At 36.8% G+C, this 13,265-nt stretch overlaps 1 protein-coding gene across 1 annotated transcript in view; it reads right to left on the bottom strand.

Annotated features, from left to right (window-relative positions):
- Positions 1 to 12,985, bottom strand: part of Gnat3 (G protein subunit alpha transducin 3) — a 38,601-nt gene extending 25,616 nt beyond the window's left edge. The window contains exon 1 of the mRNA XM_050139819.1: positions 12,868 to 12,985. Within this exon, the coding sequence (XP_049995776.1) occupies positions 12,868 to 12,985 (118 nt within the window). The remainder of the gene's footprint in view (positions 1 to 12,867) is intronic.
- Positions 12,986 to 13,265: the final 280 nt, after the last annotated feature.

The raw sequence follows: 13,265 nt of genomic DNA, 5'->3' as shown, positions 1-13,265 counted from the left end.
ACAAGAAAATGTTTTATGAATTTCAAAACAGAGTACAGCTTGTAGGTAGAGTATATGTCTAGTATATGTGGGGCCATGAGTTTCATTTCTATCACAGTACACACATAAATAATATTCCAGAATTATATGGTCACATGTGTCATGGATCATGAGGACATGTGATAGCGCTTTGGAACCACTATTGGTCAAATTGAAACATCACAGACACAGTATCCTGGTTTATTTCTCTGTTATAGAATGCTCAAAATGGTGTCACACATTTGGAGGACAAAGGTGACTTTTAGGTTATCTCAGAGAGTAAATGTATATTCACAGTGATAACACACTTTTCTTATCCACTGGTAACAAACTAAGTTGATTCCAGAAGTTCCTGGAAAAGCACAAAACTCCTTATGCGCTCAGGTCTGTTGTGTGGTAGGGTGACATACCGGCTCATAGCTGATGCGTATCCACCACTGCGCTTTAAACCGCTAGGATCATTTATAATTCCAGTTGCAAAATAAATGTGATCCAAGCCATTGTCATTCCCTATTGCTGATAGAATCATGAGAATAAAAATCTCCATGTTCAATACAGGAGTCAATTTTTAAGCCGTTTTGATCTTTAATATTGGAACCACGGATGTGCCATCCAGGACAACCTAGGGCAGGGGTCAAAATCAGATGACAAACATACTGCAAACACTAGGAGCTGGAATTTCCCAAATTTTTTCTGAGCCTTTAGGGGTTGTAAGTATACAGCAATTCTCTGTAGCTTACCACGTAACTAATGATGTGCCTAAGGTAGGCAGAAGAGTTAGTTACTGTAAACTAATAAAAGAGCAGATAAAGTAGCTATTAAAGACTTAAAATCTATTTACTTTGCTCTGCATGGTGAGTTTGGTGTGCTAAGTGAAATTTTCATGCAGTTCATTGCATTATTGGCATAATTCCTATTTTAAAAATTTCACTACTTAGAACTCCATCTCAAAGTTGCTCAGAAAGGAACGGGTCGCTACCATTCTCACATTGACTGAAGCACTTAGTTCACAATCAGCACCCCATTCTTGTAGGATTAGATCATGTTACAGGGCTAAATATACGCATGACAGCACGTTTGCATATGCTGCGGGCATCCTAAAATAGCTCCTTCCTTCTAAGTGCTGGTCAAAACTTACATTATTTCCCGGGCTAAAGCATACCAGAGGAATTTTCACAAGATACACGCTTGTTTCTTTTAAGATGATTTTGTTTCATATAATAGTTAAATTTATAACTAATCTCCATTTAATATGCATTAGTTATTATAAATAATATAATATTGTTATCCAGAGATATGAAAGAATTTAAATCCGTATAATATCCATAGCTGTAAGTGAACTTTGCTGAATACACACAAGGCTTGATTGCTCATTTGGCTAAAGCAGGCAAGACGAGATTAAATAACTTGATATATATTCATATGTATGATAATTTTCTAGGCCATTAAAGTCATATAATTGTACAAAATGGAACATAGAGTGAGCAGCCTTGTAGATGATGTTGTTCTATGCAGACGAAAAATGAGAGCAGTAGAGATGAATGCATTCATATAAATTCTAGATCTACCTTCAGATGAACTCAAGTCTCCTGCTAATGCTCTTATTATATTGTTTCCAGGTATGAATTAGCAGAGAAATATTTAATATTTAAATGGTTTCAGACTGTTTGACTGCTCTAAGGTAAAGCAGAAGCACGCTTTTGTCATCATTGCTTGCAGTCAAAGGTCGGCTTCTCACATCTCATAGTTTTAAGGAATAACTTACTCCACTCGATAATTCTCATGAGTAAAATTAAAGATGTCTTTCTCTTCCCCATCACAATCCATCATAGCCTGGCCTCAAGTAGAGGAAAAAGGAAAAGGAAGAAGAAAGAGAAAAGAAAGGAACTATTAATGTACATGTGCTTTTGGTGTTAAGGAAATGTGTTTTGTTTCTTCAATTTAATTTATCTTCCTTATATTTCTCTGAGAGGGTAAGACCTCCCCTGGGGAGTCAACAAAGTCTGGCATACCAAGTAGAGGCACGACCAAGGCCCTCTTCCCTGTATCAAGGCTGAGCAAGGCATCCCACCAGGGGGAATGGGCTCCAAAAAGTCAATTCATGCAGCTGGGATAGATCCTGGTTCTCCTGCCAGTTCCCTCTCCCCCCGACGAAGCCACGTAACTGTGCCCTAGATTCAGAGGGCTTAGTTCAGTCCCTTGCAGTATTCCCAGCTGTCAGTCCAGAGTCTATGAGTGATGTGGGAGTGATTTCTTATTAATAAAGAAACTGCCCAAGCCCCTTGATAGGCCAACCCTTAGGTGGGTGGAGTAAACAGAACAGAATACTGGGAATAAGAAGCTGAGTCAGGGGTTGCCATGATTCTCCCACTCAAGACAGACGCAGGTTAAGATCTTCCCTGGTAAGCCACCTTGTGGGCTACACAGAATATTAGAAATGGGTTAGAACAATATGTAAGAGCTAGCCAATAAGAGGCTGGAGCTACTGGGTCAGGCAGTGTTTAAAAGAATACAGTTTCCGTGTAATTATTTCGGGCATAAGCTAGCCATGCAGGTGGCCAGGTGCCGGGGACGTAGCCCCGACGCTCCTAATTCAACATATGAGCTACCACTAACTCAGGTCAGCTGTCTCCGTGGCTTTCTCAATAATAATCCTGACCCCCTTTGCTCATATCATCCTTACTCCATCTCTCCAGCTAAGTTCTAGGAGCTCAGCACAGTGCTTTGCTGTGGAGCACTGGATCTGCTTCCATCAGTTACTGGATGTAGGCTCTGTGACGACAATTAGGGTGGTCACTAATCTTCTGGGGGAAGGCGAGTTCAGGCACCCTCTCCACTACTGCAAGGAGTCTCAGCTGGAATCATCCTGTGCATTCCTGGGAATTTCCCTAGCACCTGATTTCTCCATAGCTGCACAATGGATCCCTCTATCAAGATAGGTCTCTCATTGCTCCCACTCTGTCCCTCCTCCAGTTGGGTTGTCTTCAGCCCTTATGCTCCCATCCTCGCTACCCTCCCTTGTCCTTCCCTTCCCAGTTTACCCAGGATATCCTAACTATCTGCTGCCTGGAGCCCTCCATGTGTCTCCCTTAGGATCCTTCCCTTCACCTCGCTCCTTTGGGGTGTGGATCACCTGTATCAGATTCCTTCAATGAACTGATAAAACTCTCCTACAAATGTTTATATAATGTTGAACTGATCTGCACATCAATTATTGGATAGAATTTAGCTTGTAATCTATATAAACAAATCAGTAAGTACCGCTTTTTTTTTTTGCCAAAAATAAGTAGAACAATTCAAGTTTATTTCCCCAAATCATTTTGTTTCAAAGCTAAAAGAACAGAAATTTGAGGACACAGTACTTCAGATTCCTCTATTTACACTGCTTGCCTTTATGAATTACTAACGCTGTCATCCTTGCATTCCCTATTCTTAATGGACATTTGTGTTACTTTGCATATATGTGAGTATTTTCACTTGTTAAGTTGAATCTTTGAAAGCAATTAGACAGTTTGCCTCTGAATAATTAATTCCAAGTGCATCTTGGCATAAGGCCATTTTCTGCCATGTAAGATTATTTGCATGCATTAGAAATTTTATCTTCATCCCATTGTTCCCTAATGAAACACTGAAATTTCAAATCTGATTGTTGCACAAGTCTTTTTCATTCGTTTCCTACTTCCTAGATTCTGGATCTACTCACAGTTTGCACATCTTTGTTGTTACCTTAACTTTGAAAGCTTAGGCTTTTCCCTCTGTTTTCTTGCTGCTATTTTTTTTCTTTATGGTGCTAATACTTTTCCAAAGTTTAGGACTATTTTATTATATAGAATTGAATAATCTCTTTTGTTTGGTTATAATATGTAATGTAAATGCATTCATATAAATGTTACATGAAAATACTGTGGTTTTTCAATATATCACATTAGAAAGTACATGGGTGAGATAAAATTTTATGCATGTTATTTTGTCTTCGAACCTGTTCTGATAGTATGTCAAAAATAAATATCCAAATGCCATAAAATTTCTCATCAAGCAAACTGTTTACACGTCTCACCTAGGAAAAATTGTACTGCCCCTTATCTTTTCCTTTTTATTATTCTTTGCTTGAATGTTCCCATTTCCACATTTATACTCACTTTGAAAATATCTGATATTGTTCAAATTACTTAAAGGTACCAAACTACAGCATATATTAAAATTTTTGTTACGATTTTAAGTGGTATGTGCTATTTTTATCAATAGGTGGTAATAATAAGGGGGTCATAAATGATGAATATGCCAATGACATAGATTGTGGACTTATTCATAGATATATATTTATGCTCAAATTTATCAGACTGTATATTTTAAATGGATACAACCTGTATGTTAATCATAGTTTAATACTATTTCTAAAATTTCTATAGTCACATAATTAGTTTTGAAAAAAGTTTTTGAAGAAGTCTTTTATAATTTTAACACTCTACCCTTTAGGCCAGAAAATAAAGTGACTAAAATAGAAAATTATATATGTATTTCTTTTCCTGTGTGAGCTTACTTTAGATAGTCATCTATCTATCTAAATATTCTTTAATTTTGACAATAATGATATACCTAAAATCTTAGAATAAATTGATGTTTCCAAAGCAAGCTTTGGTTAATTACAATGCTGCCCTATATCCATTGGCTACTTGGACATAGGAAACTATAAATAAAGAAACTAAAGGCCTGAGTATATTTGATATATTTCTCTCATTAATAGTATCCTTCCTACTCCCACATCCATAAGTCAGTATAATAATAGACAGATATAATTGTTTGTGATAAAAAGAAATCACAGGATTAGATATCTTAGGTAGCTACCTTTATTCTTCTTGCAAAGACTCCCATTTGCTTGACAAATCGCACGCTGTCTAGTTAACCTACGATGCTTTCCTCTGACTTACTATAACATGCAATCAAACATCACATTTCCGTGACTTCTCTCTCAGTGTTTTCTCTATTTTTTTCCTTAATTCATATCACATCAGATATTTGTAGAATAGTGAAAATTTTCTGGAAGACCTTCCAATCTCATTGTTTCCCATAAAATGGTTCTCCCATGTGGCCCATATGGTAATTGGGGTAATATATGTATATCTACTTCATATGTGTATAAATATGATTGTATATATATTATGTAAATATACTTCATACATATATATGTGTATATGTATATATATGAAACGTAACTAAATGACAATTATTATTCCATTCATATAAAATTGATCCGTACTCCTATTGATTTCAAATGGCAGATAGACTCGCTGAAACACACAACGCTTCTCCTTAGCTCTATTTATTCATGTAAATCCTGGTTGTGTTGTAGTCATTGAAAACAGCTGAGGAACACTTCCTGTCTGTGACTCCACTTCTGCCATTTATCTGTTTTTATGAATGCATCTGTTTATGTGCTATGCCATAGAAATTCAGACTGCAAGCAACTAAAGGAAATGCAGGAGTATAGACTAATTTGCAAATTATAAACATTTAAAACTTTTAAAATAGCTACAGTAAGTGAATACAAGGAGAATAGAAAGTAAATGAAATATATTTAGGTGGAAGGAGAGAAGCATTTTCAGTCATCAAGAGGAAGGATCCAGAGGACTCTGAAGATGGCAAAGTCAAATATAATTTGTGGAATAAATTTCTTAAGACAAAGAATGGATAAAATTTAGAGCACCAAGGTGTAAATTGCTCTTCAGTAAAACATTATTATGCAGATGAATACAGGAAATAAAAACAATGAAATTCTACTTCCTATTGGTGAATGGGACAAGTGAACATTTGGTGACATTTGGAGATGATCACTGACTATTACTCAACAACAAGCTAATGATCATCTCAGTAAGATGAGATAGATGGATATTCAACCTGATGTTGTCACTGGAAATGTGACTTCTGGAATCTTATAACAGAAGGCTCATTATTGGCTCAGACAAGTTCAAAATGGTACTTTCCAGCCAAGAAACTTAAAACATTATTGCTTTGTTTTAAAGTACCTGGTAATGAAGGTAATTGGGAGTTTATAGAAGAATCAAAGTGAGACCAACAATTAGTGTTAATGAGATCTCCTTTTGTTAAAACCAGTTGGGAAGAGTGTTGTAGAATTTTGAGGGACTGTGTAGAATTAAAGGAATGAACATCAGTTAGGATAGAAGATAAAGATAGCAAGATATTCTAAAATTTCAGGGAAACCACGGCTGAAATCCCATGCTTTGGTATTTACATTTTAATTTAAAATGTTTCAGAATATATGAGAAAGTATGAGGGATTGCAAAATATAAACTATTCCTAGGTAGGATAAAGAAGGAATAACTATTAATAGAAAATTTATTTTGTTGGAATATTAAGTAGGATTTCAACGTGTGCTCTGTTTTATTTGCTATTGTAGGTAATAATCAGAGTTGATATGTTTTTCATATTTTGATGATACCAAGTATTTGAGTTTACTTCTTTTGTTACATAGTAGACATTAATGCATTTGTTCTTTAGGATCTGGTGAAAATAAAGTATGGATATGGGTTTTGAACTTTTATGTTTTAAATGAAAGACCTTTTATGTTACATGTAGCCCGTAGTTGTGCAGATTTTAAAATATAGCACCATCCTTCTTTACAGCAACAGGAAAAAATTAATTTCTCATGTTACTTATAGTGTTTTTCAATAGTAGAGTGCCGCTATAGATTCCAAAATTTTAAATTTCATGTGGCATTGTGGTTATTGGGAGTAATTTATCCCATTGTCAGATTTCAGTCCTCTCCACAGTAAGGAATTTAGAACTGGTTACCATAAGCCAAATAGAAAACCTAGGGTTGTGTAAACATACATCTTAGCAGAACTTACTATGATTACTTAAATTGATATGGAGTCAAGCTTCTTTCTATATACTTGTGTTTATGACCATGAACAGAAGGCTATGCTCAACCTCAACCAGAAAAACTACTCTATGAATAAATGTTGGAGAATTAGAGACACAAGGCTACTCAAGTTGCTGAGAGTGAGGGGTGATCGAATGCTCAATTCAAATAAGACATTTATATTTCCTTAATATATTGAGAAAATTATAGAAGAGAGGAAGGAAGTAATGTAAGAGTTTGAAGACAGGAAGTACTGCAAAATGGTGTCCTTTGGGATTGACACAACCAATGCAATTTTGAATGCATAGCAGCTGAATGTGCCTGCATGAGACCTGCACAACCCATGCAATTGTGAATGCATAGCAGCTGAATGCGCCTGCATGAGACCTGCACAAAACTGGGCCTGTAAAGAGTCCGACAGATGTGGAGGTGAGCGCTTGTAAGGCCCTAAAGTCCTCCTCTATCATTGCTAATGTTTTGGCTACTGAAATATGAGGAAGGAAGGGGGCAATTATCTTCAGTTGTTTGTACAGTAGTGAGTCTACCAGTCTCTACTGAATACTTTGAAATCCACAGACACCTAGATGACCCTGGTTAACTTAGTAGGCCATAGAACAGAACAAAAAGCCCTGAACACATTTCTGTATGTTAATGTACCACATTTCCTTTATCTATTTTTTTTCTGTGGAGGAACATCTAGGTTGTTTCCAACATTTGGTTATTATGAATAAAGTCACAATGACCAAGATTTGGCAAGTGGACTTGAGGTAGGATGGAACATCCTTTGGGTATATGCCCAAGCGTGGTATGGCTGGATCTTGAGTTAGATAGATTCCCAGCTTTTTAAGGAACTACCACATTGATTTCATAGTGGCTGTACACATTTGTCCTGGAACCAGTGATGGAAGGCTATTCTGCCTTGCTTCTACATCCATGCTTGCATGAGCTGTCGCTTGTCTCCCCGATCTTTGCCATTCTGAAGGGTAAAAGATGAAATCTCAAGGTAGTTTTGATTTGCATTGTTCTGCTGCTTAGGATTTTGAACATTTTGTTATGTGTTTCTCAGCCTTTTGAGTTTCCAGAGATGGCAACATCAAATTTTTAGACAAATGGATGGAACTACAAAAGAAAACATCCTGAGTAAGGGAAATTAGACCAGAAAGACAAATGTGGTAGGTATTCACTTATAAGAAGATATTATATATTAAATAAATGATAGCCAAGCTATGATCTGTATATCCAGAAAAAGAGGGTAAAGAAACAGGATTTGGAACCAGGGGTGGGCCACATGGCTCTCCCTGAGAGGGAAAAATGGAATAGATTTTTATGGGCAGACTGAGAACAAATGGGGACAGGAATGGGGGAACCGGATAGTGGGAGATAGGTTAGAGGGAGAAGGAAGAAAGAGGGATACTTGGAATTGGGAGGGGGCATTTGAGGAATGAAATGGAAACCTAGTTCAGTGAAAACTTTCTGGAATATCTGAAGGTGATTCTAAAGAGGACCACTAGTAATGAGAGGATACAGAGTTTCAGTTGGTCATCTCTTGTAGCCAGGAGAGGCTTCCCGTGGTGGGATGGATTGCATTCAATTGAGTTATTGCCTGATGGAAATTCCCAAACAACCCAGGCTGTTCTTAAGACAAAAGTTTGCTCTCTGCAAACAGAACACATTAACACATTGCTGAGGACCACACACACAGAGTTCACTGAACATGAAGTCAAGTTGGTGCCTACATGGAACATGCCCCTATATTCTTGTCACCTTGGTACAGGAGAAGAAACATGGACACCTATCCAGCCACAAAACCTTTGACCTACAATCAATATGTCCAGCCTGCAAAATATACTAGGGCAATGGTGGCTCAGAACTTGTGAGAGTAGCCAACCAGTGTCTGATGTGACTTAAGGCCCATTCCATGAGAAGGAAGCTCTACCTGACACTGCTTGGGTAACCAAGAACCAGAGACTGGAAAGCCCAGAAGCCTAGGGGGAAACAAAATGCAATAGGTATAAACAAAAATAAAAATTAGTAAAATGACTTCTAAAGATATTCTGCTATACTCAGAAATCCATTGCTTACGAAGTCATCATCAGTTGCTTACGAAGTCATCATCAGAGAAGCTGCCTCTTGTAGAAGATGAACCAAATAAAAAGAACTACAGCCACAAATGGAGAGAAAATCTAAATGGCAGGTCTCCATCTAATCCCTGCCTTCAGAACTCAGGGAATTTTACAGCCTCCTCTTCCAGACATTCCAGAAGGAATGGAAGACATCAGGAGAACAAAGCCCTCTGAACCAACTAAGCAAGGCAAAGCACATATGAACTCACATAGAGTGAAGCGGCTAGCCAGGGTTCTACATGGTTCTGCACCACATCCTCTGTGGATATATTACAGTTATGAACGCAGTATTTTTTATGGGACTCCTGACTGTGAGAACGAGTGAGAATCTGACTCTTGTACCCACTTTCAGAACTCTTTTACTTCTATTGAGTTGTTGTGTCCCAACTTTGATAAGATACTTTTTGCTTAATCTTATATATTATTTTGTCATGTTTGGGTGTTATCTTTTAGAAGGCTGTCCTTTTCTAGCAAGAGACAGTGCATCTGGTAAGGGGCAGGAAAGGAGGAAGGGAGAAACTGGGAAGAACAGAGGAGAGAAACTATAATCTGGATACTTTGTATATTTTGTATGAGATAAGAATCTTTTGAATGGAGACAGTGTGTTTCTTCCAGACAGTGTTTCTCTGTGTGTAGCCCTGGCTGTCCTGATATCCTTGAACTAACAAAGATCCACCTTCCTCTGCCTCCCTAGTGCTAGGATTAAAGGTATGTGCCAGCACTTCCAGGCAAGACAAGGATTTATCTTCAATAAAAGAAAAAAATAGTGATTCTCAACCTCAACAACAACAACAAAAACAGACATGAACATGGGGAAGAGGCTTGTAGAGGGAATCCACCATTTAGATTCCCTCAGACCTATTTCCACTAACACACTGTTTACATCCACTTCACAGTGCATGCCAAGTAGGAATCTTAGTGTTCTATGTTTTAGCACCCAGAAATCACTAGACAGTGCAGGTCAGAGTAAACAGCAGATCGCACCATGTTTTGTAGATCTTCTTTTTTGGAAAATTCAGAATTGATCACTATCATATTAAACTAAATATGTTGTCATAAGCTGGTGTTCAGATTCCACCAAAGAGTGTGGATGTAGTTTCGATGAGAATTCAAGACATTTGAGGGTGAAAGGTGGAGTTAGGTCTAGAAGACATGGGATGATGTCTTAATGAAGCCGAGTTGAATATGAAAATGCAATATAGATAATTTGAGTTCAGGTAAAAAGGTAAATGAAGTGGATTTTATTGTTTTGACTTTGACAACTCAATCAAATGTAGAGTTAAATGTGTAAGAAGAAAAAGTTGTCGAATGTTTAAAATATAAATCAAAATAGTGAAAACTGAACAGAGTGTTATTTGTTTTATTAAATTAAAGCTGAGCAGCTCAAGCTATGCATTGTTGATGCAAATAATATAGTGATATGAGAAGAAATGTGCAAAATTATTATCATCTTGGATAAGTAAAAGACACAATGTTGCTCCTGATAATTATTTCTCATTCCTGTTAATAAAAGCTACTCTTTCACTTAATGAAACCCCCAAGTTTGGGACAATTAGGATACTTTCATTCTGTTTTGGATTTTTGCATTATGGTGGTGTCCTAAAGAATATTTCTCTAGAAAGTTAAGCTTTTCTGCTTATAGAAGTCAATCAGTAATCTATCAACTCTCACCTCATAATTTAGGGAAATCTCAATTTTCTTCATTACATCATTGCATTTGAGAGGGAGTTGAGTTTTGATGACATATTTTCAGTCAACTCTTTATATTATTTTATCGTTGCCTTCTTGGTCTCAATAACATGCCCTGTAGGCCAGTAACTCCATCACACCTACCTCAAGTGTCATGGCTCTGTGTATGTCTAACAGTATTGCTATTGTAATTGGTAATACAACCATTTGAGTGATTTGACTTACAATTTGGGCTTTTAAAAATAGAGAAAATATTTTTTAATGGAATGTAAAAAATATTTATCAGTTCTGTTGGAAATTTAGCTCCATGTAAACATGTTTTTTTTCTTTCTTTCTTTCTTTCTTTCTTTCTTTCTTTCTTTCTTTCTTTCTTTCTTTCTTTCTTTCTTTCTTTTAAGGGAGGAAGGGTTTATTCTGGCCAAACTTGTGTCCAGTCTGCCGTGGTTGGGAGGGCAAGGAAGCAGGGGCTTGAAGAAGTTGATGAGCTGCATTCACAGTTGAGAAACAGATGGCAAAGATTGCATGCAAGCTGATACCTTGATCAGCTCTAGCTGGGCATTAGCACCAATGTGCCATGGTAAGGGAATATCAAAGCATTTACTGGAGTGCCTGACTTTTCCTCCTACATTTTATTGACCTTGACACATCCATGTGACTCTGACTCCACCAGTACAGCCTCTGAGGATTCTCTGGAACATGGAAAATAACGTGTGATGGTTTCAAAGCACTCACCATCACCTTCCTAAACCATCAATCTCTCGGTGACTGCTTGGGAGTCCTGTGGGCAGTCTTTGCCACAAACTCCAGCAAGGAAGGAGAGAATATGACCGTGTTCTTGAGAAACAAGAGACATAGCTCATGCTTGGCTTCTGAAACTCAGTGGTAGGAGTAGAGTAAAAGAACACTTAATAATGGAAGAAATTCGCTACGTGATAGACTCACAATCCTGAAATAATGATTCGTTATTGTATATAACTAGCTTCAGGGTAAATACACAACTGCCAATAAGTCAAAGCTCTTATTATGATTTGTTTCTGTATTGATTTAGGCTTTTAATTCATTTGGGGAATCTTATATACAACATTGTAATATGAGATCAGTGTTCCAAAGTCAAGCTAACTAACGAATTAGTTAGTCAATAGCCTGAATGTGGAAAACTGAAAACACAAAAATGGAAAATGGAAGACTGGATGAATGCCTTTTACTGTTTTACCTCTGGATTATATGATGTATTTACCTAATACATATTGTCATGTATTTGTGCTAAAGATATCATGGGTTTTAATATCTTAAATTATACCTTTTTTGCTTCTTCTCCAGAAGTCCGTGGTTAAATTTCCCTTAAAATTTAACATGCTGCTAAACTAAAACATTATGCCCAACTCTGCCATCTTCTTCCCACTTACCTTCCAGAACCAGTTACAAATGTTGTTTTTTATGTCAGTGACCACTGTACATAAAGTTGCTAATGAAAAATATGTAGCACACAGATTATATTAATTCATTTAGGAAATTGAGAAATTATTAAAATTATAGTTGTCATAATAATTTGTTTTTTTTGTTTTGAAGTAATGAAAAGTAACCAATAATTTGTGGAGTGAATGAATATATAAGTGTTCTATAAAGAACTGAATGCCATATTTTTAAATGAACAGCAAAATTAAAGACACTATTTTCCTCATAGTCTTAGTAATATTCTTGATATACTTTAAGTATCTTGTCATTATTGTACATAAAAGTTGAGACTAAATGATTTTAACACCATAGTTTTGATGCCAAACACTCGGTTTATTTCTGTCTAAACAAATAAAAGACTTTTATGACCTGTCATTAAGGATTTTAGCTGCTGCTTCGGGAACGATTAGAATGCTATAAAGTAATAGATGTGTATGACTTTTCTTTTAGCAATGATATTCTGTAATCCTTGAAAGAGGCCAACTGAGGCATCTAATATGTATCTCTTAAACAATGCACTAAGTATGAAATCTAAAACAAATTATGAAATACATATAGAGTATACATAAAACTCAGTTCATCTAGACACTCTGGAAAAGCATATTTTATACTAAATCCTCCAAGGTTAATAGACTTAAAATTTGAGAAAAGTAAAAATGAAGGAAAAAATCAGATGCTGAAAGCAAAAGAAAAGAATATTACCTAGCAGTAGCAGCTTAACTGTCCTCGCATCTCGCTCAGCATCTTCCTGAAGTTTCTTCTCCAGCTCTTTTGACCTCTTGGCTGACTCCTTGCTCTCTGAACTGATCCCACTTCCCATCTTCTGATGTGAGATGCTGGTCAATTGATTTGTTCCAATTTTCCAAACGCAGAGCACAGCAGTGGTTTGGATAGAGGACTTAGGAGCAGTGCTGGCTAGAGCAGAGAACAGCCTAGTCCCTGCACGCTCAGTTCTCCTCTGACTAAGGGGATCTTTTCTGTCACCTGACCAGAAGGGAAAGCCATGCAACTCCAATGAAAGCTGAAGAGGAAATTCATTATGCTTTCAAATTAAATGGTCACAGCTGGCTCATCTTCAAAACCATGCTTACCTGCCTTAA

This window comes from Alexandromys fortis, unplaced genomic scaffold (assembly GCF_014885135.2).
Source record: "Alexandromys fortis isolate MF-2015 unplaced genomic scaffold, M_Fortis_MF-2015_v1.1 scaffold_38, whole genome shotgun sequence".
In the NCBI taxonomy this organism is placed as follows: Eukaryota; Metazoa; Chordata; class Mammalia; order Rodentia; family Cricetidae; genus Alexandromys; species Alexandromys fortis.
This window is presented reverse-complemented; position numbering and strand designations above follow the sequence as displayed.